We start from the raw sequence: 27,809 nt of genomic DNA, 5'->3' as shown, positions 1-27,809 counted from the left end.
ATATACACACACAAAATGAAAAAAATCAGGTGACTTTCAAGGAAAGGTACAGAGTATTTTAGATAATTTTTTATTTTATGTTTTTTATTTATTTATTTATTTTTTTCATACTGTTGGTTAGATTGTATATAGGTGACTACAATACAAATCATGGTTCACCATTTTTAAGAGAAGATGCAGGTGTACTGGTAGGATTCTCAGGTTTTGTATCATTGAAGTCGTTAGTCGTTATATTCATGGGCATTGCATATTTTTATATGTAAGCCACAAATAAGAACTTTTAACTAGTAGTAATCAATAATACTAGTGGGAGAAGAGAATAAAATGGGAAAATACATTTTATTGTAATCTGACTTAATTCTCTTGCTAGAGACTTTAAAACAAGTTGGTGTTTTTAAAATGTTTAAAAAAATAGAAACATAATTAAGATCAAGATATAAAATAGGAGAAAGATCTATTGTTATTGACAAATATTCCCTGAAATTAGATTTTTTTTTTCCTTGTAGACTCTTACAGAAAAATAAATTTAATTGTTCTTAACGGTGGGTTTAATAGTTTTAGGATCACCTATATTCAGGACCTGGATATAGATCTGAGCCCCGGATGTAGGTCTGAGTGCTCAGGCCTGGTGTGGTCACTAGGGGGCGCTATGGGCCCAGGTGTGAGCTTTGGGGCAAGGGCAGGACCTCAGGATGATGAAAAGCTGGGTAGGATTAGCCTGGTTAATCGGCCTCCAATTAAGGAATAGGCACTGGCTGCCAGTATGGGTCCCAGGAACGTCCTTCTGGTCTCCCACAATGGTCTGCGACCAGGAGGTTGGTCTGGGCCCCGGATGGATGTCTGGGTCCTGGGAGAGCTTTTGGGTCCAGGGTGGGACGTCTGGGCCCTGAGGGCGGTCTGGTACCTCACCTGCACCTCTGGGTTATAGAAATGGTGGTCTTGCTTACCAATTGAGAAGTAGACCTAGGATACAAGTCTGGAATCTGTGTTTGAGGCCTTTGCCCCGGGAAAATTTTCTCAGGCCCACCATGATAATCTGGGTCCCAGACGTAGGTGTGAGCCCCAGGTGGAGGTCTGGGTCCTCTGAGGGCAGTTGGGGCCCGGAGGAAATTTTGAGCCTCCGAGGAGGTCTGGTACCTCACCTGAGCATCTGGGTCAGGGGTCTTCAAACTACGGCCCGCGGGCCACATGCAGCCCCCAGGGGAGTCTGATCCTGCCCGCCACGTTTTTTGGGCAGTGAGCGCAGCTGAGGTGTTACAGTAGGGATTAGTAGTTCATATAGTCCGGCCCTCCAGCTCTCTGAGGGACTGTGATCTGGCCCCCACTTTAAAAAGTTTGAGGACCCCTGATCTGGGTTATGGAATGGTTGTTTGGGATATGTATAGAGATCTCTTCCCCTGATACAACTCTGTGTTCCAGGTTTGTGGCCTGGGCCCCAGGTGGGCCAATTAGGCCCCGCTATGAAGGTCTGAGCTCCGGATGTAGGTCTGGGTGCTCATGCATGGTGTGATCACTAGGGGGCGTTATGGGCCCAGGGGTTAGGTTTGGGGCAAGGGCAGGACCTCGGGATGATGAAATGGTGGTCAGGACGAGCCTGGTAATTTGGACTCCTATTAAGGAATAGGCACTGGCTTCCAGTACGGTTCTCTGAAATGGCTTTCTGGTTTTTGCCATAATGGTCTGCGTCCAGGAGGTAGGTCTGGACCCTGGCCAGATGTCTGGGTCCTGGGAGGGCCTTTGGAGAAATGAAGGGATGGTTGGGTCCCTGAAGGCTTTCTGCTGCCTCACCTGGACATCTGGGTTATGGAAATGGTGGCCTGGGTTACAAATTGAGAAGTACACCCCTGATACAAGTCTGTATTCTGTGTTTGAGGCTTGAGCCCAGGGATAATCTTCTGGGCCCTGTCATGATAGTCTGGGTCCTAGTGGTAGGTGGAGCCCCAGGTGGAGGTCTAGGTCCTGTGAGGGAAGTTTGCGCCCGGAGGAAATTCTGAGCCTCAGGGGCGGTCTGGTATCTCACCTGAGCATCTGGGTTATGGAATAGTTGTTTGAGATATGCATAGAGATCTCTTCCCCTGATACAACTCTGTGTTCCAGGTTTGTGGCCTTGGCCCCAGGTGGGGCTACTAAGCTCTGCCATGAAGGTCTGGGTCCCGGATGTAGGTCTGGGTTCTCAGGCATGGTGTGGTCACTAGGAGGCGCTATGGGCCCAGGTGTGAGGTTTGGGGCAAGGGCAGGAACTTGAGATGATGAAAAGCTGGGTAGGATTAGCCTGGTTAATTGGCCTCCAATTAAGGAATAGGCACTGGCTGTCAGAATGGGTCCCAGGAACGTCCTTCTGGTCCTCGCCACAATGGTCTGCGACCAGGAAGTTGGTCTGGGCCCCCATGGGAGGTCAGGGTCCTGGGTGGGCCTTTGGGGAAAGGGCTAAGGTGATCAGATTTTAATATTGGTAAAGTGGGACACCATTGACCAAAGGTGGGGGTTAGGGGGTGGGGTTTCTTGATTAAAAAAGTTGGTCTATATGGAGCAACAAAAATTTTCATAGAACGCAAAAATAGTATTGTAATATATATATATATATATATATATATATATATATATATATTAATTTCAACATAAGTACAATTTAGAAATATAATAAGTAAAAAAATTATGTATAGTATTATTTTATTTTTTGGCATATTTCTCATTTGAGTGAGTTTTTAAAAAAAATATATATTTTATTGATTTTTTACAGAGAGGAAGATAGAGGGATAGAGAGTTAGAAACATCGATGAGAGAGAATCATCGATCAGATGCCTCTTGCACACCCCCTACCGGGGATGTGCCCGCAACCAAGGTACATGCCCTTGACCGGAATCGAACCCGGGACCTTTCAGTCCGCAGACCTGGACGCTCTATCCACTGAGCCAAACCGGTTTTGGCTGAGTGAATTTTTTTTAGTAGCTTTCTGTCGTTGTTTAAAAGGTCATGAACTTTTTCACAAGAATTTGTTAAATTATATTTCACACATAAAATTGCTTTCAAAGTCTCAACACTTAATTGTGGTTTTTCTGATGTCCACACTTTATTTACGGTAGGAAAAAACGCGTTCAGTTGTAGCATTAGTTCCTGGTAAGGACAGCGCATATTCCACAATTCTAACAACTGATCAACAATGGGTACTTTGATAAGCAGTTCTTGATAATCAATTCTCAACAATTATTTGTTATTATTAAAGTTTAACATTATAAAATTAACAAAAATAATACAAAACTCATATCCTGTCTAAATAGCCACATGGCCGCCAAAAACCGTATATTCCCTTCCCGTTCTCCCACTGTTCCCTAGCTTGTCGTGCATTCTTTCCAAAAATCGGGACTTTTTAAAAAAAAATGCCTCGGGACGCGGGACAAATTGTTAAAAATCGGGACTGTCCCGCCCAAAGCAGGACGTCTGGTCACCTTACAGCTTAGCAGGGCTGTGTTATCCATGGAGCCCACCCTTCGGGTGTTCCCTTTGTGGAGCTGGCTGTGTGTAGTCCGTAACTGGCCTCCAGGTGTGTTGTCTCCAGGGCCGTGGGGGCAGGGCTGAAGCACAGATGAAGATCATTCGCTGCCTGTGATCGGACTGGAGCCAGCTGGTAGGAAACACAGAATGACCTGTGTCTGGTGTCTGTCTACCCTGGGCTGGAAGATGCTTGGGAACGTTACACCGGTGACCCCCGGCCACCTGTCCCGAGTGCCAGGCTTGGCGCCACTTAGCAAGCGGTACAGGACACATCGAGGTCAGTGTCTGCTTGTTGGGTGTTCTGTGGACCTTGGAGAGAATCTAGGCTATGTCCTCTGTGCAGGCCAAGGCCATTTGCTTCGGAGGAGCAGCCGCTGGCCGGGCTTTGGCCTGTGTGTGAGCTGAGCGGGGTGGAGCCTCAGGTAGTCACCGGCGTGGCATGAGCAGTGCTAGCAGGTGGTTGGAGACTCACATGAGGCAGCTTTTTGCTGCTGCTGGCAGTGGAGGAGGAGGACTCAGCACAGGAACCACGGCTCCTGCCGGCACTTACGCCTGCTGGCTGGGAGGGGGAAGGGGCCAGCAGAGAACTGTGGCTCCCCTGTAGCAGGGCTGTCCCAAGAGAGCTAGCTGCCTTTTCAGCCCTCACCCTGAAGCCAGATGTCTTAGTTCCTCGATGTTGTGGGGTCGAACCCTGGGTTCAAAATAAGACCACCGGAGGCTGATAACTTATTAAAAAAAGCAAACAAGGATGCATTGAGCTGGCCAGGTCAGCCGTAAGAGTACCGCATGCAGGCAGACTCCAAACGACTGTGAGGCTTTAGGGGCAGGTAGTTCTTTTTAAAGGTTCTGAGACGGAAAACCCCCATTCTACAACAAACTGTGGTTTGGAATTTTCTGCTGTTCTTCCTAGATAAAATGTTGCTTTCTAGTTTGCTTTAGCCCGTTTGGAGAACGATGAAGATAAACTTAGCTGTCTGACCTTGCAGGCCAGCGACCAGATATGCCCACATTCTCAATAACATGCCAGGTGCATTCTTTTAATTGGATAGAACAGCGTTGTTGAGGCCAGCATCGAGATAACCACTAAGTGTACAGAGGGCTGGCTCTTTAATGAAAAAGAAAGTTCTGCCTGTAACCTTGCCCAGAACACGAACTCATCCTCCCTAAGCCCACTGCGCGATGAACAAAGCAAGTAAGTGAAGGTCGAAGTCAGAATAGTAGGGTTAAAATTCAAACAGTAGTTTTTACCCAAGTATGATTGCTACCATATTTCACTGGAACCCTATATGTCCTTGATGCTTTTTGAGCCGCTGTCCCTTTGCTGGAGCTTGGGGACTGTGAGGGCGGAAGTGTGTGCTTGGGCCCTCTCTGATGATAGACACCTGGGTCTCACGGCTGTCCTCTGTCTCATGGGACGGAGTCCCTGTTGGTTTTCACAGTCAGATGCTGTAGGGGCTCCTCTTCCCCTTACTGATGCTCTGGGCTGGGGTGCCTGATGGCGGGCCGAGCCCCCTCCCACCTTGGGGCATTTCTGCCACCAAGAGTTCCCTCTGTCTTCTTAACTGCCGCACGTGGGCGTGGGACCTGCTGGCTCTGACTCTCTGCGCCTCTTTCTAGTCTGGACTCGGCTTCCTCTTTATGACCTTAGTTGCAGGCCTTCCGTCCCACTCGTCCTCATGTGGCTCTCGAGGGTGGCGCTCTGTACCTTAGCTGTCATCTGGATGTGGTCACGGGAGGAGGCCAGCCACGGTGTCTACCTACTCTGCTGTCATGAGTGGAAGTTAGAAAACGGACAGGAAATTAATAAGGAGACGTTTTACACGTTTCCTACAGGGTCCTTTACATTTATACCTTCAGCACATCTTAATTCGGCGTATCTTCATCAAGGGCTTATTACTCACATGTGGTTCGTGGCCATTGCAGTGACCAGAACACAGAGAAGGAGAGGTGCGTTGACATTCCAGTGTTTCCTTGCTTCCCTCCCCACTTGTGTTGAAAAAGAAAAGTCATGTTTAACCAGGATTATGTCCAGTTCTACTCCTCCCTTGTTACTATCTGTGCTAAACCGAATAATGGCTCCAAATGAGTCCTTGTCCTTATCCTCAGAAGCTATGCACATGCTACCTTTTATTTTTTATTTTTTTAAATTTTTATTTATTTATTTATTTATTTATTTATTTATTTTTATTGATTTTTTACAGAGAGGAAGAGAGAGGGATAGAGAGTTAGAAACACCGATGAGAGAGAATCATCGATCAGCTGCCTCCTGCACACCCCTTACCGGGGATGTGCCCGCAACCAATGTACATGCCCTTAACTGGAATCGAACCCGGGACCGCAACCAATGTACATGCCCTTAACTGGAATCGAACCCGGGACCTTTCAGTCCCCAAGCCTACGCTCTATCCATTGCGCCAAACCGGTCTCGGCAACATGCTACCTTTTATGACAAAGGGAGCTGAGTTAAGGATTTGAGATGGGAAGATTATCCTGGACAGGGGTGAGCCTAATGCAAATACAAGGGTCTTTTATTTTTATTTATTTATTTATTTACTTATTTATTTTTTTAAAAAATATATATTTTATTGATTTTGTACAGAGAGGAAGGGAGAGAGATAGAGAGTTAGAAACAGCCGAAACCGGTTTGGCTCAGTGGTAGAGCATCGGTCTGCGGACTGAGAGTTAGAAACATCGATGAGAGAGAGTCATCGATCAGTTGCCTCTTGCACACCCCCTACTGGGGATATGCCCGCAACCAAGGTACATGCCTTTGACCGGAATCGAACCCGGGTCCCTTCAGTCCCCAAGCTGACGCTCTATCCATTGAGCTAAACCGGTCCCGGCTATTTTTATTTATTTATTTATTTATTTTTAAATATATTTTACTGATTGTTTATAGAGAGGAAGGGAGAGGGAGAGAGAGTTAGAAACATCCACGAGAAAGAAACATCGATCAGCTGCTTCCTGCACACCCCCCATTGGGGATGTGCCCACAACCAAGGTACATGCCCTTGACCAGAATCGAACCCGGGACCTTTCAGTCCGCAGGCCGACGCTCTATCCACTGAGCCAAACCGGTTAGGGCAGTATAAGGGTCTTTTAAAGAGAGAGGCAAGAAGATCAGAGTCACTATTTTGAGATGTAACAACGGTTTCAAGAAGGTGGAGCGAGTGTGGAAAAGGCCATACACCGAAGGAAGGCACACAGCCTCTGGGAGCTGTGAGGGGATAGGAGAGAGACCTGCATGTGAATGTCTATAATACCTTTACTGGTAACTGCCGAAACAGCTTTACTATAATTGCAAAAAATTTGGTTATTCATAACTACCAAAAATGTGGTACATACAGGTAAGATAATATTCCTCAGCGCTAAAAAAGAATGCACTGTCAGGCCATGAAAAGACATGAAGAAAACTTAAACGTATATTATTACGTGGGAAAAAAAAAGGCCAATCTGAAAAGGCTATGTCCTGCATGATTCCATCCTAGAAGTGGCAAAACTATGGAGACAATGAAGTGGTCAGTGGTTGTGGGGTGGTATGGGGAGCGGGGAATGAATAAGCAAACATAGAGGATTTTTAGGGCATTGAAAATACTCTGTGATATCATAATAATAGAAGTAAATCAGAATACAAATACTTTTATCCAAACCCACAGAAGGGATAACATCAAAAGTGAACCCTAAGTGATCACTATGAACTTTGGGTGATTCTGAGGTGTCAATGTAGATTCATCCTTGATAAAAGTGTACCCTTCTGATGAGTGATGTTGATAACGGGGTAGGAACAGGGTATATTTGAGAAATCTCTGTACCTTCTCTCAATGTCATTGTAAACTTAACACTGCTCTAAACAATAAGTTAGAACGAAACCCCCTAGTGATTTTCATACATCATAATTTTGGGAAACATCTGTGGAACAGCGGTTCTCACACACGGCTGGACATTAGAATCATCTGGAGAGCGTTTATAAATCCCCACGCCCAGGCCAGGCCCCATACCAGTTAAGCCAGATCTGGGGATGGGACATAGGCAGCAGTTTTTGAAACCTCCCCGGTGATTTCAATGGATAACCAAGTCTGACTCAATGTACAGCTCGGAGACACAATACAGCCTTTCTGGGTGTCCAGGCAAACTCAACTTGAGATCTTTAACAATGACAACAACAAAAAATTTAATACCCAGTTAGTCAGTCATGGTGGCAACAATTAAGACCTAATAAGCTGCCATGAAGAGAATTATTCATCACAATTTATACATGGAAAAATTCTCATTACTAATATGGCAGTCTACCAAGGGGCGGGATAACAGTCTATCTGAGTCAAACAAAAAGGAAACGTATTAAGTACAACCTTCAATGACAGAAACCATACGCTTTAAATATCGAAAATCAGTTTCATTACATCATTTGAAGGAGGAAGTGACCAACATTGTATTTTTTTTTTCATACTGTTACAAATCTAAGCGCAACAGTTTGAGGATATTTAGAAGATACAGAGAAGCAGGATATGTATCAACACAGGTTTTCAATAAGGAGTCACTGTCAAAGAAATTAAATGGGTTCAGTAAGCTTCTTTCTTCAGTCTTTTGGTCTTCCCTGACAGTATGCTATTAAACGGGAGACAACATGTATGAACACTGTGAGGCTGAAACAACAGTCACAGAATTTAAAAAGCATGACTTGACTCAAGGAAGTACAAATTCAGACTCAAACTGGGACTATAGATTGAACAGAAGACAAAAGGAGAATGTACTCATTTTACTCATTTGTGGCCTGGCTTCAATTCAATAGAATCAAAACTATAAAGGAATCACAGAGCTGTGTGGTGGGAAGGAAGCCATCATTTCAAATAAGACTCCATGATTTACATGATTTCAAATCATGTTTTAAGTTTCTGCAGCTTCCTTCGGAGAAAACCTCAGAATGTATCTGTATTCCCATCTAATTCTGTAAGTGCGGTTTGGTTTCAGGAAGAACGGATTGAACTGAAAAGAAACTACGCCACCAAGAAGACGCAGTGTCCCTGGAATTTTAGAACTACCCTGAAATTTATGGCAATTGCTTCTCAGCCATGTTTTAGTCCTCTGCCCCATGTCGATCCGTCTTAAAATATAAAATTACTAATATTAAAAATGAGTACCATCCTGGCCAGTTTTGCTCAATGGATAGAACATCAGCCCACAGACTGAAGGTTCCAAGGTTCAATTCTGGTCAAGGGCTCATACCTCCATTGCAGACTCAATCTCCAGCCAGCCCCGGGAGGGGCCTGTGCAAAAGTCAACCAATTGATGTGTCTCTCTCTCTCCCCCTCCATTCCACGCTCTAAAAATCAATGGAAAAATATTCTTGGGTGAGGATTTAAAATAATAATACTAATAGTAGTAATAATAATAATAATGGTGAGTACCTTAATCGGTGATGTAAAACTTGAATCAGAATCGTTAGAGCTCTTCACTTGCATGGAACATGGGTTCTTTTACACCGATATAAATTTACATATAAAACCAAACTGTCCATAGCCACCTCTGACTGCTAAGGTGGTGAAGCAGTTTCTGATCGCTGCTGTTCTATAATACCCCCAAGGTTAGTGACATATTCCTTTACAGTCCTGGAGGTCAGGAGTCTAACTCCCTCTCACTGGGCTGATGTCAAGGGGTCAGTAAGGCTGGTTCATTCTGGAGACTCTCAGTTCATAGTTATAACTTAGGGTTCACTTTTGATATTATACTTTCTGTGGATTTGGATAAAAGTATTTGTATTCTGATTTACTTCTATTATTATAATATCACAGTATTTTCAATGCCCTAAAAATCCTCTATGTTTGCTTATTCATTGCCCGCTCGCCATATCGCCCCACAACCACTGACCACTTCATTGTCTCCATAGTTTTGCCACTTCTAGGATGGAATCATGCAGGACATAGCCTTTTCAGATTGGCCTTTCCCCCTCCCATGTAATAATATACATTTAAGTTTTCTTCATGTCTTTTCATGGCCTGATAGTGCATTCTTTTTTAGGGCTGAGGAATATTCTCTTAACTGTATGCACCACATTTTTGGTAATTATGAATAACCAAAGTTTTTTTTTGCAATTATGGTAAAGCTGTTTTGGCAATTACCAATAAAGGTATTATAAACATTCACATGCAGGTTTCTGAGTGGATGTACGTCTTCAACTTTTTGGATAAATACCAAGGTGTGCAATTGCTGGATCACGCGGTACGATTATATTTAGTTTTGTAGGAAGTGGCCAAACTGCCTTCCATAGTGATTTGCATTCCCCCAGCAATGAGTGAGGGTTCCTGGTGCTTCATATCCTTTCTCAAACTTGGTATTGTCAGTGTATTTCATTTTGGTTATTTTAACTGGGGGATTTAAAAAAAATAGCAAACAACAGATTTTCTAATCTCCCCCTGTTACTGTTTTTTTTTTTTTTTTTTTAATATTGGGAGAGATTTAACAGGGTAATTTGGTAAAAATCATCATAACATAAAAGGTAGGGTATTACTAATATTTGTTTCCCTTTTTATGAGAAAATTCTTTAATTGTAGGATTAGTTGTAGGAAGATGTGGTGACTTGCAGAAGATGATGTATACGTGATTCACCTACTCTATCACTGGATGGCACTGTGGGTCCATAGCTGCACTTGAAATAGGATGCTTGGGTGGCTAAAATATTGTGCTTCATCTTCCTGGAGAGGGCTCTTACACTCATTTCTAATGTTTGCAATTGTACGTGGTACCTGTTTCCAAGTACACGTTGCAATTTACATTGTGTTTATTTTGAATTTTAATATGCATGCAAAATATATATTTTTTTCATTTAAAGGAAAAAAACTTCAGTTTTGTTTGTTTTTTAAACACACACCCACAGACTTAATTTTAAGGTTATTGTTGAATTAACTTCTTTCCATTTGGTAACCTTATTCAGGCTTAAGGGGAAGTAATTAGGAACATGGACTCTGGAGCTAGACTGCTGAGATGTAAGCCCTCACTATGGTACTAAGTAGTTGAGGCCCTTGGGCAAGTCTTAAAATGGCTCTAGGCCTCAGTTTTCTCATTCATTAAATGGGGATAATCATAGTGTTTCCTAAATTTTCTGTGAGGATTAAAATTCGTTTATATATATATGTGAAGTGCTTGCAAAGTGCCCACCCATTACATCGTAAGCACTAAATCAGTGTTAGCTTTATTATTATTAGTAATTTTATATTAATTATCCTATCTGATGAAAGGGTAGTATGCAAATTAACCATCACTCCATCACAAAGATGGCGGTGTCCATATTCACAAGATAGTGGCACCCTGTCCCCTCAACCTCACTGGAGTCCCCCAGTCCTGGGGGGGGGGGGGGCTACCTCTGAGAGCGGCCTGGCACAATGCTTGCTTTGTCACCGTGGAGATTGAGGGCCTCTGGGCAGCGGGCACAGAGCAGTGGGGGTGGGACCCTTGCTTCATCCCTGCTGTGATGCCCTGATGGTGGAGGGCCTCTGAGGGACAGGGGAGCCGGCCCACAGCCCTGCAGCTGAGTATAGGCCGGGAGAGGAAATGACAGGCCCGCCTCCCACAGAAGCAGCACGGCTCCGCGCAGCGCCCTGCGGTTCCTGTCTGTTCCTGCAGAAGGGGTGAGCAGCCTACTGTGCGCAGTATCGGCCTACTGTGCGCAGTATCACACGATGGGCTACTAGTAATATAATAACTATGTATACTAATATAGTCATTATAACATTAACTATTACTATTACCATTGCCTTAGTTCCTCCTGTATCGTTCCCTTTCCTCTCACCCCTCTTCAGCACACTCTCACCTTATTACTACATCCCCTAACCCTGCATGTACCGACCTCGGAGGACATGGGTTGCAGCAATTATTTAGAATATAAACATAAAAAATAGTCTTACTTTGCTACTGTTTTTTAAGTCGAGGGAATGTGCATGTTAAAATGCCTCAATCAAAATTGAGTTAAAAATACCGATGACATATTTATTGCTTATCGTAAATATGCACGGGAGGCCCGTGATAGCTTGTTGTAAGTCCTGGGAATACTTTCTCGTTAGTCAGCTGCAGTGAAGGGACTCTGGCTTACTTTGAAGTAACTCTTGAAGTAACAGGTCCAGGCCTTAGATTAGTGAAAGTCAACACAGTGAAACCAAGTTCAACATTCACGAGTGAAGCTGGTACATTTTACCGAATACGGGCAAACTCTTACACTTTTTGCTGTTGTTTTGTTTTCGTTTTGGGGAATATTGACAGACTTCTCCTGACTTCAGTGTATCTTTTCCTGAGTTCTCCCATGTACACTCTAGAATGTCCCATGTACATGGGACCATGCTTTATGTTCTCCCCCGCCCCCACCTTTCCGCTTTCCTTCCTGTTTCTTTAATCTCCTTGTTTCCTTACTATAGAAAAATTGACCTTGTTATACAAGTTTTGGGGCTATGGTAGAATTTCAAATACGTGTTACTTTTGAGCATTTTGTAAAAAAGAAAAGACAGTCACCATGCTAAAGTAGGTCTGAGACTGGGAAAAAAAAAAAAAAGTACAGTGGGAGGTTGGGGAGGGAAGATGGAATTTAAGAGTGGTGCCTTGAGGCAGACACTCCTGAGAAATGCACATGGGGCTCCTTCCTTGCGGTGTGGTCATGCTTACTGCCAGGGCAGTACCTAGAGATACAAAGCTTTGATGGGAACTGTTTTAGGAATTTCTGTGGATCTGTGTCCTTTCCCAGATTTTGTCTTCTGTCTTTGTTCTTGGGACCTTGGAAGTGGTTTGTGAAAAATGCTTTTTGTCTAGCAGGCAGGTCGATGATGCTCCTACCCCGAAGGAGGAAGTGGTAAATGAAAGTGTTATTGTCTTAGCAAAAAAAAATCACATACTGTGACATGAAAGGGAATATTGCTCACTACTGTCATATCCAGTTTCATGTTCAGACATTCTTATTGATAGAGTCATTTAATCAGAGGCTTTTCTTCTGTAGGAATTTTTTCTGCCCAGGTTTTCAAGATCTCCATCAAATACCCATATATGGTCTGTAGACAAACCAAAAGCCTTTGCAGTTTTGAGAAGCAATGGCTACTTTGCACCTAGAAATAAAAATTCTCAGGTTTTCTTATTTTGTTTTTTAAGAATATGCAATTTATAGCCTCAACTGAAAAAGATAACCATTTTTTCTAACTGCTCAGTTTCAGACTTGAAATCTATTACAGTGTCTTTTTCTTTCTTTCTTTTTTTTCTTTCTTAAATAACACAGTAGTTAGAAAGGGGACAAAAAGGAATCTAAAGGTGGCATTTTGATTTGTTCAATAGTGTTTGTTGAATTTAAGCCTAGTCTTCATTTTTAAGTATCAAGCCAGCACATTGAATTGGATTTTTTTATTTGTATTTATTCAAGTGTTTTTAAAAATAGAGTATGACGGTAAGCCAGTTGTAGCATTTACCAATTCGCATGGTGTAAATATTTCCATATTGCTAATTTCAAGCTTCGAATGTGTTTGGAAGGGATATTAACATGTTTGGAAGGGATATTGACAATGGCTTTTTATTAGCCAGTGTAAGCTAGCTCCCTACACCACTAGCCCAGTATAACCAGACTTTCAATTTTGAAGCAAGAAATCTGAATTTTTATAAAATTTTTCAATTTTTGAAATACTGTGTGGGGCCGAACAAAACACATTAATAAACTGAATCATACAAGCTGCCAGTTTACATCCTCTGGAGATAAACAGATAATACTTGTCTTAGAAATCTTATTAGAAATCAATTTTTGCTACTTTATAGTGAAACTGCAGATGTTTAAGCAGTAGTTCCATTGGTAGTTTTCTAAACTAACAGTGTTTCAATGTGTGTTTCATATTTGTAAAAGGTAAAAAAATTAGGATTTTTTTTATCAGTGTTTCATATTTGTAAAGGTAAAAAAATATAGGATTAAAAGGTACAGTTCAGAAATTTGTCTTTGATTAATAAAAGCAATAAATATACTTGGAATTTCTAAAGCAGATTAACTAGATTTTCCATCTGCGGGAGTAGTTTTTTATAAATGGACTAGAGGCCCGATGCACGAAATTTATGCAAGGGTAGGCCTTCTTTCCCCCAGCTGCGGGCACCAGCTTCCCTCTGGCACCCGGGACCCGGGCTTCCCTTGCAGCCCCGGCTTCGCCCAGAGGTCTTCCAGAAGGATGTCTGGTCTAATAAGTATATTATGCTTTCATTATTATAGAAAATTCATACACTTGAAGGGAGGGTTCCTCTCAGCCTGGCCTGTACCCTCTCTCAATCCAGGAGCCCCCTGGGGATGTCCGACTGATGGCTTAGGCCCACTTCCCAGGGGGAGTGGGCCGAAGCTGCAGTCTGGCCTCCCTCTGCGAGAGGCGACTGGGTAGGCCGATCAGGCGATGTCCCCTGATCGCTGTCCCCTCCCTCTGCCTGCTGTCATGCATCTTGGCTGGCCTGGCGTTGCCTGCTCTTGGCCCCTTCCCCCTGTTGATTTGCATATTATGCTTTTATTATATAGGATTATTTGTAACAGTGGAAGATAGAAAACAACAGTCTAATATATAGGAGTTGTAAATTGCTGTGTAGTAAAAGCCTTTGTTAACTGTTCAGTCTGTATTGGCTTGAATAATATGCTTTTCTTTTCTTAAATGAAAATTTTGATTATTTTTACTCTGGAGTATTTTCAAAGCACTTTTATCATGTTATTCTGTAGTCACACTTACAGGGCTGGGAGGAGGTTGATGATGTTTTGCAAACTTGACTCAGGGTTCAGAACTTTGTAGTGAGTGTCTAAGCTGAGACTGGGATTTAGGCCTGTTGTCTCAGGATCCAAATTTCTTTCCAGCAAACTGCTGAGGATGTCAAAAAGATTCAAAGATTATGCCCTCTTTAGAACTGTCTAGCCCTCCAATTGTGGTTAAGGAGTAGGTGGAGGATGTGGCTAAGAGGATGGTCATTGTCTGATGAGAACTGACAGAACAAAGCAGAGTGGCTTCTTAAGGGTTCTATCATATTACAGTCTCCTAGCATAGGAGAACGTATTTGTGGATATGTTAGAATGCAGATCATATTCAAATGTGCCAAATTAGGACATATGAGAATTTGGATAGATGACACATTGTGTCATCAAAGGCTGATTCTGTGGGTGTACGTTTGAGGTCTCTTAGAGGTGATGTGGAAAAGCCCCACACGTCTATAATTTGCAGCTTGGATTTTAAAACCCATCCAGGTTGTGTCATGTGATCAGTTCCTGATGAGTTCTGAAGGTGATAAAAGTTAGTGATGTTCTGAAATCAGTTTACTTGATTTTAATCTCTGGTGAGATGTATTAAACCTAGGAGAGATTGACCAGGTGTTTGTATATGTAGTGGAATATCTCATTGTTTCTGTTTCTGTGAAGTGACTCCCAAATTAATTAAGATGGCCTTTATATTCGCCCAGTGCATTTGTGTGTGCTGGGGATGGAGGGGACAGGGAAGTGTGAAAAGAATGTGCTTGTCATACAAACTTAATGTTGAGCTGAGTTCCCTAGGCCTGCTTCCAATCTCAGATTGCTGCCCCCAGACTACTCATGTCACTGGCATTAGCACATGTAACATGTGTCTTCTCACTAGACTCTATGTTTCATGAGGGCAGAGACTCCATCACTTTAAAAAAAATTTTAATTGATTTTTTACAGAGAGGAAGGGAGAGGGACAGAGAGTTAGAAACATCGATCAGCTGCCTCCTGCACACTCCCCACTGGGGATGTACCTGCAAATAAGTTACATGCTCTTGACCGGAATTGGACTTGGGAATTGGACCTGGGACTCTTCAGTCCACAGGCCGACGCTCTATCCAGAGAGCCAAACCGGTTAGGGCTACTCCATCACTTTTTATCACTTCCAGCAACTAGCACACTGACTGAACAAAGTAGTCAATCAATAAATATTTGCTGAATGAAGAAAATGAAATGTAAATGCAAGGTTTTTAAATAGAATTAGTACCTAAAAACATAGAATGTGTTTTCTCTCTCCTGGTGTTCTCAGAGTTGTTTTTTGTTTTTCATCACTGAGTGGGTTTTTGTTAATTGACGCAGCAGTTCTTGGCACTGGTGTGTGTGTATTCATTGTATGAATATTTGCTTGAAGTGTAATGACATGACACATATTTTACCTGCTGAGTCATTTGGTCACTGACATGGTGATTTCTTGTCCTAATCCACACCTGGCTTTACGCCTTTCCCCAGAACTCCCATGAGGCCTCTCTCAAAAGCGTCACCGCTGAAGAACTCAATCATGTCCTGCGTTCAGTGCGTCTCCCCTGTTATTTTCTGGGAACTGTTCCACAGAAGCTCGGCGAGCAGCACAGGGTGACATGGCCAGACAAAAATCATCATGGGATTCACCTTTACATTCTTGGGCGTTAGGCATTCAGAATGACCAGATTAGGCAGAGTGTGCAAGTTAATTTGTTTTTTTTTCTCATGTCAGGCATGGTTTAGAACCTGTTGTTGTATGCAGGGTTGTTTTATATAGTTCTGTGACCTAAAGGCTCTAGGAAAATACCATGATGATAAACTTGGAAAAAGGCCTAAAATTTCACTAAGAGAGATTCATTCCTTTAGCTCCGAGGCTTTTGGGTCTTCATTAATTTTCTGTTAAAATCTGTATATACTGGAAAAGGAAACATCATGAGCAATCTTTACTTGACACCATTTTTGGCGGTTGGGCCAGGCATTCCAGCTATTGTTACCTCGTTCCTTTTCACTGTTGAATTTAAAGTATTTGTATTTGAGGTTTCTGCTCCCTACCTACTTCTCTAATCCCTTGTGTTAACGATGTCTACTCCAATTCCTCTATTAATATTGTTGTTAAAGGGTAATTTATTTTTTAAAAATTTTTTTATTGATTTCAGAGAAGAAGGGAGAGGGAGAGAGAGATAGTAACATCAATGAAAAACATGGATTGGATGCCTCCTGCATGCCCCCTCCTGGGGATCTAGCCCGCAACCTGGGCATGTGCCTTGACTGAGAATGGAATTGTGACCTCCTGGTTCATAGGTTGATGCTCAACCACTGAGCCACAGCAAAGGCTAATTTCTTTTTGTTGGTTCTCAACTTCCTTGACTTCACTTGGCTATTTTACATGCAGTCAACACTATTTCTTTTAACATGCTCCTCCTTTGGCCTCCAGACACCACCCTTATCTGTTGTTCTTCTTACCTTTACAACCCATTTTTTTTTTTTTTTGTCTCTTACTTGTTTGACCTCAGTGCCCTGCCCTTGTCCTCTGCTTTCCCTCTAATTACCTAGTCTAGTCATCCATTTTTATGGTTTCAACCCTGTATTAGTTTTCTATTGCTGAATAATAAATTACACAAATGTAACTTAAAAATAGCAAAAAGTCATTATCTCATAGTTTCCATGGGTGAGGAGTCCAGGAAAGGCCGGATTCTGGGCTCAGGTCTTAAAAGGCTGCAATCAGAGTGTCTACTGGGTTGCATTCTTTTATGCGGCTCACAGTCCTCTCCCGAACTCATTCAGGTTGCTGGCAGAATACAGCTCCTTGTGACTGTAGCATTCTTGGAGGTTGCAGCTTCAAGGCTAGTGGGAGCATGTCTCTCTGAGCTTCACCTTCTTTTAAGGTTCTTTGGGTTAGATCAGGCCCACACAACATGTCTCTGTTTGGATTAAATGTCATTAGGGCATAAAGGCAGACAGAGGTGATCAGAAATAAAGGTAAACAGTGGCAAATAGAGAATTGTAGAAGGTACCCTGAATTACCATAACTGAACAAATGTATGCAATTCTTCCCCAAATGAGCTACAACTCTGTGTGTGTGTGTGTGTGTGTGTGTGTGTGTGTGTGTGTGAAGAAACGGCATTCTGGGCTCCATGGAATAATGAAGGAGATCTGCAGGGGTCAGTGGGTATCAGCCATTATCCAACTTCTTAGCATTTGAACTGCAGTGGTGCCTCGCATAACGAACGCCTCGCACAGCGAACTTTGGACAGGTTTTTCATGAAACCATCGGCCAAAAAGCAGAAAATGGATGAAGATGTGCAAGATTCGGTAGACTCTACTTAGTCTGTCTTAAAATTAAAAAATGTGTGTTTTTTTTAAAAAAAATTATGTTTTTAGATGTATCTAAATAAAAATATGTCATCTTAGCATATGCTGACTGGGTAAACAAATATAGAGGCTGAGTTAGGTAACAATGCCAGGCCCTGCGGTCTCTTATTCAGGGTGAGAAAAGAAACAAAGGTGACTTAAGAAACAATACGGGAATCTTCAGGGGTCTAAAAGTGAGTATATGATGAAGCTAAATATTCATGGCTGAGATGAGAGATGAAATAACAACTCTCCCTCTTAGTCATAACGGGATTGGGTGAGGCTGTAACGGAGAATCAAAAGGTCTTAAAAGGGAAGGTAGGCACAGTGGTGCCTCACACAACGAACTTAATTCGTTCCAGGAGCAAGCTTGTTATGCGAAAAGTTTGTTATGTGAAACGCGTTTTCCCATAACAATACATGTTAAAAAAAATAATTCGTTCTGTAGCATAAAATATGCTAAGATGACATATTTTTATTTGTTCTTTGTGACTCCAGTGGCCAGAGCCAGGTTTAGAAAGAGAGAGAGAGAGAGAGAGAGAGAGAGAGAGAGAGAGAGAGAGAGGCAAATATCAGCCTATTTTTATTCTATGAAAATGCCTTGTCCTATTCTACTTTTCTGTAGGGATTGCGTCCAACTTTTCTCTTTCTCACTTAAACTATTTCTTCTTCTTCTTTGATCTTCTCATCCCAAATTAGAGAAAAATGCTATCATTTATTTCCTATTTAATCGTTAATAATTGCTGAGTGCCTACAGTATGTCTCAGGTAGTGTTCCTGCCACTGGGCAGAAAGCAGCAAACAAATCAGACGTATTCTTTCCCTCCCATCCATTCTAGTGGACAGAGAGACAGAAGAGGAAGCGACTTCATCTCAGCGAGTTAGGGAAGACTTCACTGAGAGATGACATTTTTTACCCTTAGTCCTTCACTCTCACTTTCTTACTTATTCTCTTCTGTCTTGCTTAAGACTCCACACCTTCAATTATTTTTCCTAGTATATTTAAATGAACTTTAGAGGTCTTTTATTTTTCATTCTCAAAAATAAAACTTTTATCTTCCTGCTTACCTGCTTGAGCTACTGTCCATAGCATGTAGCTCTCCTTCCCCCTTTACACAGCGTCTAAAATACAGGCCAGTGTGGTGCAGTTGGTTGGGCGTCATCCTGTGCACCAGAGGGTTGCTGGTTCTATTCCCATTTGCAGGCTCAGTCCTTAATAGGGGGGTGGCTGATTGATGTGTCACTTTCATATCAATGTTTCTCTCTCTACTTCCCCCTTCCTCTTTCTCTAAAATATATATATATTTTATATATATAAATAAATTATATATATAATTATATATAATAAATAAATTATATATATAATTATATATAATAAATAAATTATATATATATTTATTTATTTATTTTTTGCAGCTCTCATATTCTTTTCATTCATTCCTTTGCCCCTTTTAAATTTTATTTTATTTTTTATTTATTGATTAAGGAATTACATAGGTGTCCTTATTGCCCCATTGCCGCCCCCCCCCCCCCCCATGCTCCTTAGGCCCCATTTAATCTGGCTTTTGTCCTGGCTGCTTTATTGATATTGCATTTTAGGGATCACCTATGATCTTCTGGTCATTGCATCTAATGCCTTGTTCCAGTTTTTATTTTCAATCATTGATTTGTTCAAAAAGACCCAGTACTTTCCCATCTCTCCTGCGACGTTGTTCACAGTTTTGCTTTCAAATGGGAGGATGTTCCCCCCCCTTTTTTTTGTTTTTTTTGTTAGCATGACTAAATTCTCTTTATCAAAGGGCCCGCTCAAATGTCACTTTTTATCCCTGCTTGTTGGCACTGTCATTTCTCTTTTGGATTTTACCCTTCTTGAGAAACTCTGTTTTATTGATTTTGGGATCTTCCAGGACACCTGACAGAGTGCTTTGCATATAATAAGTGCCTATTAATTATCTGCTAAATGCATGGAGGAAGCAAAAGACGAAAGTAACTTTCTTCTTGTTCTTAGAACTTCTTTTTAAACCTAGTGTTGCAGAACAAAGCACTATTTCATTCTAAAAGCAAACATTTTAAAGAACTAAGTTATTTGAAATGTAAGACCCTATCCGAAGAAGACTTTTGAAATTGAACAAAGGGCATTGCAGAGATAAATAAATAATGTCATTAAATGTTATTTTTCTACATTTCCACTTACTCATCACATTTTTTAGTTGTTCATAACTACTTTTTGAGAATGATGATTGACTGGGTCAGTGGTTCATGGTAAGAAATATGTTTGATGTATTATCCTAAACATGCTTTTGAAATTCTGTCTGTCTTTGCTGTCTGTTCATACCTCTGGCATTTGATATCGCGTTTCCTTATATGTCTGATTTTGATTAAGATGGATTGGAAAAATTATTCTGAGTATAATGCAACTATGTCTTCATTTAGAGTTTATTATATAAAATAAACATCAATATTATTTGACTATCATTAGTGATAATTCAGAGGAATGTGAAATGTGTGTGTTCTTTTCATTAAGCTAAAAATTGTTATGAAGAGGATATGATAGTGTTTTTTCTTTGCTAAGTAAATAAGTGTAGAGATTTTAAAGTTAATATAACAGTTCTACTGGTTTTTCAGTGTTTACAGGTAAAATGTTTATAGATTGAAATTTATTTCTAGTTACATTGGAATAGAAGACAAAACATATTTGTAGCAAAGCAGAAAACTATGAATGAGTACTACATCAAATATTATCCTATATAATAAAAGCCTAATATGCTAATTGTCTGGTCGGTCGTCCATTCAGGCAATCGAAGTGTAATATGTTAATGATATAAAGCTGCTCAACTGCTTGCTATAACATTCACTGACCACCAGGGGGCAGTCAACCAGTTGCTATGATGTGAACTGACCACCAGGCGGCATACTTTCCAATTGGTAGGTTAGCTTGCTATTGCGGTCTGGCTGATCACTGATCAGGACTGACTAAGATGGGCTGGACATGCCCTGGAGCCCTCCTGCAGTCCCTTCCCAGCTGGCCAACCTCCCATGTCCCTCCCCAGCCGTTTGGCCTGTGCCCTTTCCCTCAGGGGATGTCACAGAGCTGGTTTTGGCTCAATCCTGCAGGCCAGGCAGAGGGACCCCACTGGTGCACGAATTCCTGCACTGGGCCTCTAGTATAATAATTAAAGTTAAATGTAACTGCAGAAAGTTTACCTCATTGAAAAGGATGCTTACTCACTGTTTTTTTTTTCTTTTCTTTGCCAAGTAGAATAGTCCAATAAAACTTTTCCATGATCAAGGTCATTCAGAAATCTTAAGTAATCTGATTATGTATATAATATTGTATAGATTGCCAGAATCTGGACTAGCTGAATTCAAGTACTGGCTTGATATATAGGTATATAACCTTGGGCAGATTACTAAACTGCTCTGTGCCATTTATACCTAAAATGAGTTAATGGAAGCCCCTCTATGATGATTAAATGAGATAACTCACATAAAATGCTTAGAACAGTGCACAATAGGTGATTAATAAATTTTAGCTTTTATCATTAGTAAATACCAAAACTTAATGACAAATCTAGTATGAATAGGTAGAATTATTATTTTCCTTTCAACTTGAGGTAGTCAGAATAACATCTCTACTCCTGAATGACCCTAGTGATTCTGAAGGAATCAGTTTACTTTATAGTGTGAGGGACGAAGTGTAGCAGATTAAATTGCATAGGAATTTTGACTTTCAAAGTAATGAAAAAGAGAGCTATCAGGATCTCAAAATGTTTTTTCTGATGGGATGATAAATTTCTCTTTTTGAAAAATGTGTTCTCATTTATCTTCTAGTATTTCCCCCCGAAAATGCTTTAGAGTTGGTAAATGAATGAGGTTGAGTAGAAGAACATGAGAAGAATTATCGACTCAGTTAATGATGTGCTTTCTAAGCAAATGTAGAGGACAATTGAGTGATCATGGAGGGGTTCCAGTCACTCCAGAATTTGCAGGGATGTGGGGGAAGGGTTTGCAGGGAATATAAAAATGTGAAACCCAGCATATAACCTAGAATATACACTGAGTGGCCAGATTATTATGATCTCTGAATGCATAATAATCTGGCCACTCAGTGTATTTGTATCTCAAATGGATACCAAAAGTATAATATTCTAGACTTTTGCTGGAGATCAACCACCTATTTTCCCTGAGCTTTCTATCAGCCAATGCAAAGGGGAAAACTGATCAAGTGCATTTATAGTATCTTTGATATCAAATAAATGAGGCACTCAAGAGAAGTACTGTATATGTGAAGTCAAGTGCTACTAAGAGTGAGAGGGTCTGGGAGCAAAGAGCTTGAGCAGAAGGAGGTATTATACTAGTAGTGTGTAGGGATGGCTTAGAGAGTAGAGTGACCTGGTGTTAGCCATAGCTTTACCATTCTCCAACTGTGGGATCCAGAGGAGATACTTAATGCCCATGGGCTTAGTTTTCTCATTTGAAAAGTGGGAGTTGTAATACCTACCTCATGTGGGATAATTTGGTTGTATTCATTGCCTCTTCAAAATCAATATAATACCGAGGTAATTTAATTATATAAATCAGTGTCTTCCCTTGGCCATTAGACTAATGTCCCAGATCCTTACTTACCCGAGCCTGTAGGAACCCATGTGATCTGGCCTTTGTGCACCTTGCTGGCCTCACCTTGTACTGCTCCCTCTTTTATTTACTATGTTGCAGCTCCAATGGCTTTCTTTCTTTTCTTGCATATGGTAAGCTTTTTACCACAATAAAGTCTTTTAATTGTTTTATCTTGTCACCTAGAAAGATTTCCTCTAGATTTTTCACATGTCTTTTCCCTCAGGTCTCAGATTCAATGTCACATCTTCAAAGGGGTCTTCATAACCTGCTAGTCTAGGAGAGCCCTTGCTGTGATTCTATTTCAGTTTCTTCATATCACATATCATTTCTTGATATTTTCCTCTTTTTGTATGTCTGAATGTACCTTACACTAGAATGTAAACTTCATAAGAGTACAACCATATCTGTCTTGTTTTCTGCTAGATCACGTGTTCCTAGAATAGTTTCTGGCACATAGTAGGTGTGATGTCAAGGTTTTTGAATGAATGAGTGAACCAATGAGGTGCGAGTTGACACTAAACTAAATGGTAGGTCCCTTTCCTTACCTTAGGACTCCTCCTCTTTTTATGCTTTCCCGTAAGAATGGAATAAGGATGAGCCTGGAGCATCTTGTAGTGCCACAAAGAAGAGAGTGCTAAAAGAAAAAAAAAGAAAATACACACGAAAAACAAATGACAATGATGGGGAGGCTGTCAGGGGACACAGGAACCAACTGAGAGAGCTTCCAGTGTCCAAATCTGGAATGGTTTGAGCAACAAAATAAAGTAGTATTCCATGATAATCCAAAGTATAAAATAAATAAGTCTGTGCTGATATAAGTAGATGATTGAATAAATAGGGGAGAAGAGCAGATTTCCTGTGCACAATTCTAAAGAATTTATATAGACACCCTCTAAAAGGAGGATCATAGCCGCCTACCTCTTAAATGGAGAGAGAGAGAGAAAAAAAAAAAGAGTAATTTTGCAGGGGAGAAACCTGATAAACGCGGCCTCACCCGGGTGATCAAGTTCAACACCAAAAGTGATAAATCATGTCCATAATATAAGCCCTTGATATGATGTGTTGAAAATGGCGCTTACCTTTGTGGTCTTCATTCCAAAACCCCATAATCCCAGTCTAATTATGGGAAAAACCTTTTAAAAATTCCCAGTTGAGGAACATTCTGCAAAATACCTCATTACCACTCCTCGAAACTGTCAAGGTCATAAAAAAAAAAGGGATGCATGATAAACTGTTGCAGCCACAGGAGGCTAAGGAGCCAATAAGTACATATAATGTATTAGTTAACCTGGATGGTATCATGGAACAGAAAAAGGACATCGAGTGAAAACTAAGGAAATCTTTAACATCTGGATTATAATAATTAACAGTTTAAAAATATGTTTTTATTGAATTTAGAGAGAGAGGAAGGCAGGGAAAATATTTTCGTGCTTCAGTGGTGGGAGGAACTTAATGGGTAAGATCATATTGAAGTGGATTTTGAAGACTGAATAGAGATATGGGCAAATTCAGAAATGAAGCACGACTGGGATTTAGTCCAGTTTAGTTAGAGGCCAGAATACTGTATATGCAAGAGAGCGGGGTGGTGAAATTACCCATTTTGATGCCATGGACCATAGTTCTAGTCTTGTTTCCCCCACTTTGCTTATCATACTTGGTTGTCCTTTTGGAGACGAAAGGTCCTATTATTGCAGCTTGGTCTTTATTTGGTAGGAGTGAAACATGTGGTGACCTATACCAAGGAGCTGCTTTGGGAAATAATTGTGTGTCTTCTTCCTCAATCCTTCCTCTGCCCTTTGAGGTCCACTTTGATCACCCCATTGGTTTTCTGGTCAGAAACAAAGAACATTAAGGATCCACTATGTTATTAAAATAATAGTTTTGTTGTCAGAATGATTATTATTAAATCAAAGATGGCCTTTTTTTTGTTTAGATGAAATAATATAAAGGCAACATTCTGAGTAAATTATATAGCATCCACATGATGAAATAATGAGCCTAAGTTTAGGGGATGAAAATAATGTCATAATGCAATATTTAGAATGGGTATACAGTATATACTTATTAACCAAAAAGTCACATCCTATGTTCATTTGAGTTGTGCAAAATTTGTCATTAATTGCCAGGAAGCCTCTGGTTTTTTATACATAATCACTTTTCCCGCTTTCTCCTGCCTTAAAAAAATCCCGTAAATAGTAGATTACTTTCAGATCTATAATACCCCTTTTAAACATTGGGTTACTAAGTTAAGCACAGTGCTCTCTTTTTTCAAAGTATAATTCTTTTCCCTCCAACTTTGCCTCTGAGTATTTACTGATAAATCATATTTTGTTTCTGGATGACATCTGGCTTCAAATCTTATTTAATCTGTTTGCCCAGTGGGAACACGCTATTCTGAAATGTTTGTTGTTTTCATGAGTCAGCACTGTGTGGAGAAAATGGATATAGTATTCCATTTAGAAACAGTCTGTGAGATGAGTTCTGACTCTTCATTCAAACTAACTCTAAATGGGGCTACTTTTATTAAATAGTTATCAAAGACAGACTATCAAGGTGGGGACAGAAACACAGAAGCCAAAATTGAGAAGAAAGGATGAGGTAGTGGACAAGATAGCCAGGTACAGTCCACCCCATGCCTACCCCTGGCTGTTGTCTCAGGTCAGTCTAGGATTTAAGACTAACCTGTGATCACCCAGTCAGCCCACTATCTCATGCAGCCCTTGCTGATGTGGATGTATTAATTATCAATTGACCTTGAGATTAGAAAAGTGGATATACTAAGCCTGTTGTGGTTAATTGCTTGCAAAGAATTAGTTTTATTAATGTGAACTAGAGGCCTGATGCATAAAATTCATGCAAGAGTAGGCCTTCCTGTGGAAACCGATTTGGCTCAGTGGATAGAGAGTCGGCCTGCAGACTGAAAGGTCCCGGGTTTGATTCGGTCAAGGACATGTACCTTGGTTGCAGGCATATCCCCAGTAGGGGGAGTGCAAGAGGCAGCTGGTCGATGATTCTCTCTCATCGGTGTTTCTAACTCTCTATCCCTCTCTCTTCCTCTCTGTAAAAAAAAAAGAAAAGAAAAAAGAGCAGGCCTTCCTTCCCCTGGCTGCCAGCATTGGCTTCCCTCTGGCATCCGGGACCCGGGCTTCCCTCGCAGCCTTGGCTTAGTCCAGAAGGTCATCTGGAAAGACATCTGGTCTAATTAGCATATTTTACTTTTATTATTATAGATTCTTTGCCTCCAGTAGGAGCAGAGCACCTTTGAGGATGCTTTACCCAAATGTATTTGAAAAAACAACAACCTCTCCCTGACCCATTCCCTCCCCCCTGAAAGACAAAACAAAAACATAGCTAGATTAATGAAGATCCTTTCTTAAAGGTAATAAAATAGAAAAACCTTAGACTGGAGAAAGTTTTCTCAATTTCACAGGAAAATTACTACTATTGCATCCCTGCTATCTTTTTATCAGCCAGACTTTTAAGAAGAATAATTGAGTCAGAGGTGTAGAGAACTTGGAAGCAAAGTTAGGGCTATTTACTGTGTTGCAAATTGTGTTCTGTGTTCATGTGCCCAGGGTGGCATTGCAGATCTGCCTCTGCGTCAGTCAGAGCATGTGGGGGAATTATGTGCATACATAGGGTGTCCCCCCAAATGTATGCCCACTCTAACAGCTAATGCTCAATTTTGAAAATGAAATGTATTTTAATAAACACAGCCTTCATAATTATTCAATTTTTAAAAAGATATCCTATAGATTAGGATTTCTTATATTACGTGGTTTGATATAGGAGTTCTGGCTCTTTTATAAAAAGCTTGAAAAAATTGAAATTTGGTTTAGGTCAAATGTCAAAGATATTATAGAGAATGTACCTGAAAATCAAATTATATACCTACAGTTGTACAACTATTTAGAGGTTGACGGAAACTAGAGACCATGAACCTGGACTTCCTATCCAGTGTATTTTCACTACAAAATGTTGATCTGGTTTTCCATTTTGAGAGACACAGAAGTGATCTGTGAAATGGTGATTAACATTAGGCAGCCCCAGGCAGCCCTGGAATGCTCCATGGTTCAAATGCCCAAGACCAGATGGAGGTCCAGAAGTGGATGACTCAAAGTTTATTAGTTTTGCCACCTGGGCAGTACAGCCGAACCAGCTGCCATAAGGCAGTTCCAATTTCAACAGAGCAGTAAATGAACATAAAAGTCAGTGTAAATCCCAAGAACACGCTAAAGGAGAATGGCTGCCGCTGAAGGAGATTCACTCAGGCCGAGCCCCATGGATGGCCCTGGTAGGAGGCACAGGTGCCACGCCAGGCAGAGGGCAATAACAGGTGTGACACCAAGCCTTGAAAAATCACCCGTGGAGTTGTTGCAGGAGCCAGTTTCAATGTGGAATGTATTCGACTTGCTGGCCTGATAGATTCCTAGTCACATCTGATGATTTATAACGGGAAAAGCAAGCCCATGCTATCTCTTGATGATGTTAGAAGTCAAGATGCCTTATTTTTTTTCTGGAAACCGAAAAACTGTTATTAGGTCACCTCCTTTCCGTAATCCTGGGCCCTCAAAGGCATGGCTTTTCACTGGAACATAGTTCCTTGTGGCAGATCTCCAGGAATTAAGTTAATATCTTCATGCTAGCCTTACATGGAGTTGAATTATTGTGGATTTTCGAGATCTGCATATGAAATGTTGCAGGAGTCAGTTTTAGATAACGCCTTTAATAGAACTATGCCTCTTGAACATGGAGATAGGTATAATAACGAGGCCAGAGTAAGTTGGGAAAGTTATAGTACTTTTTGTTTCAATGAGGGTGATTCACTCTGAATGAAAATAAATAAATAATCTTGATTCTCTGTGTGAGCAGAAATGCGTTAGGCAGCAAGGAATAGAAAACTTGACTCAATGGACTTAAAAACAAAATAGAGATTAATTAGTTCATTTGTCTATATATGTAATGACAAGTTTAGAGGGATGTGCCTCCTGACTTCACCTGCTCAGTGATGGCACAGTCTCATTTTGCATCCTCTTGATGGGAAGTAGAAGGACGGGAGGAGAGGGGAAGGGAATGTATGATTGCCGATTTATTTTGCTAAGGCTTTGATGCTAAAAGCTTGACCAGGTTCCACCTGCTGGGGCAACTTCTGCCTTCAGGCGATCTTTTCAGGAGCTTAATATTTCTGTATTTATACTTCTCAGGTGACCAGTATGCAGGACTTGGTCTCATGCACAAATCTAACACGGCTCTTCCTTGCTTTGTATGATGAAAGGTGATACCTATATTTTCTAACCTGTTGGGAGTTTCTTTTTCTCTCTCTCATCTTCTTCAATGACATAAAGTAAAATCAAGCCAGAACTTGCATATTATAACCTTTTGGTAATGAGTGAGTATAGATACACTGACTTTTTTTCTTCTTCTTCATTTTCTTCTGATAGGTGGCATGTTTAACCCAGGTCGCTGCTAATTATCTTATTGGCCAACAAGAAGCAAAACGTTGGGGCACAGCTCATGGCAGCATTGTTCCCTACCAGGTAAGAATACAACAAGAATATAGTGTTGGGGCTGCTGGAACATGCAGTTTTGTATGGTATGAGTTTGTGAAACCATTTCCTTAAA

At 41.0% G+C, this 27,809-nt stretch overlaps 1 protein-coding gene across 3 annotated transcripts in view; it reads left to right on the top strand.

The window, feature by feature from the left end:
- Positions 1 to 27,809, top strand: part of SUGCT (succinyl-CoA:glutarate-CoA transferase) — a 424,567-nt gene that overhangs the window by 37,724 nt on the left and 359,034 nt on the right. For all 3 annotated transcript variants that reach the window (XM_084896420.1, XM_084896422.1, XM_084896421.1), the window contains exon 9: positions 27,629 to 27,724. In XM_084896420.1, coding sequence (XP_084752546.1) covers positions 27,629 to 27,724 — 96 coding nt within the window. The remainder of the gene's footprint in view (positions 1 to 27,628; positions 27,725 to 27,809) is intronic.

This window comes from Pipistrellus hanaki (genome assembly GCF_964339955.1).
Source record: "Pipistrellus hanaki genome assembly, chromosome: 10".
In the NCBI taxonomy this organism is placed as follows: domain Eukaryota; kingdom Metazoa; phylum Chordata; class Mammalia; order Chiroptera; family Vespertilionidae; genus Pipistrellus; species Pipistrellus hanaki.
The sequence above is the reverse complement of the archived record's forward strand: the minus strand, read 5'-3'. Positions and strand labels throughout refer to the sequence as shown.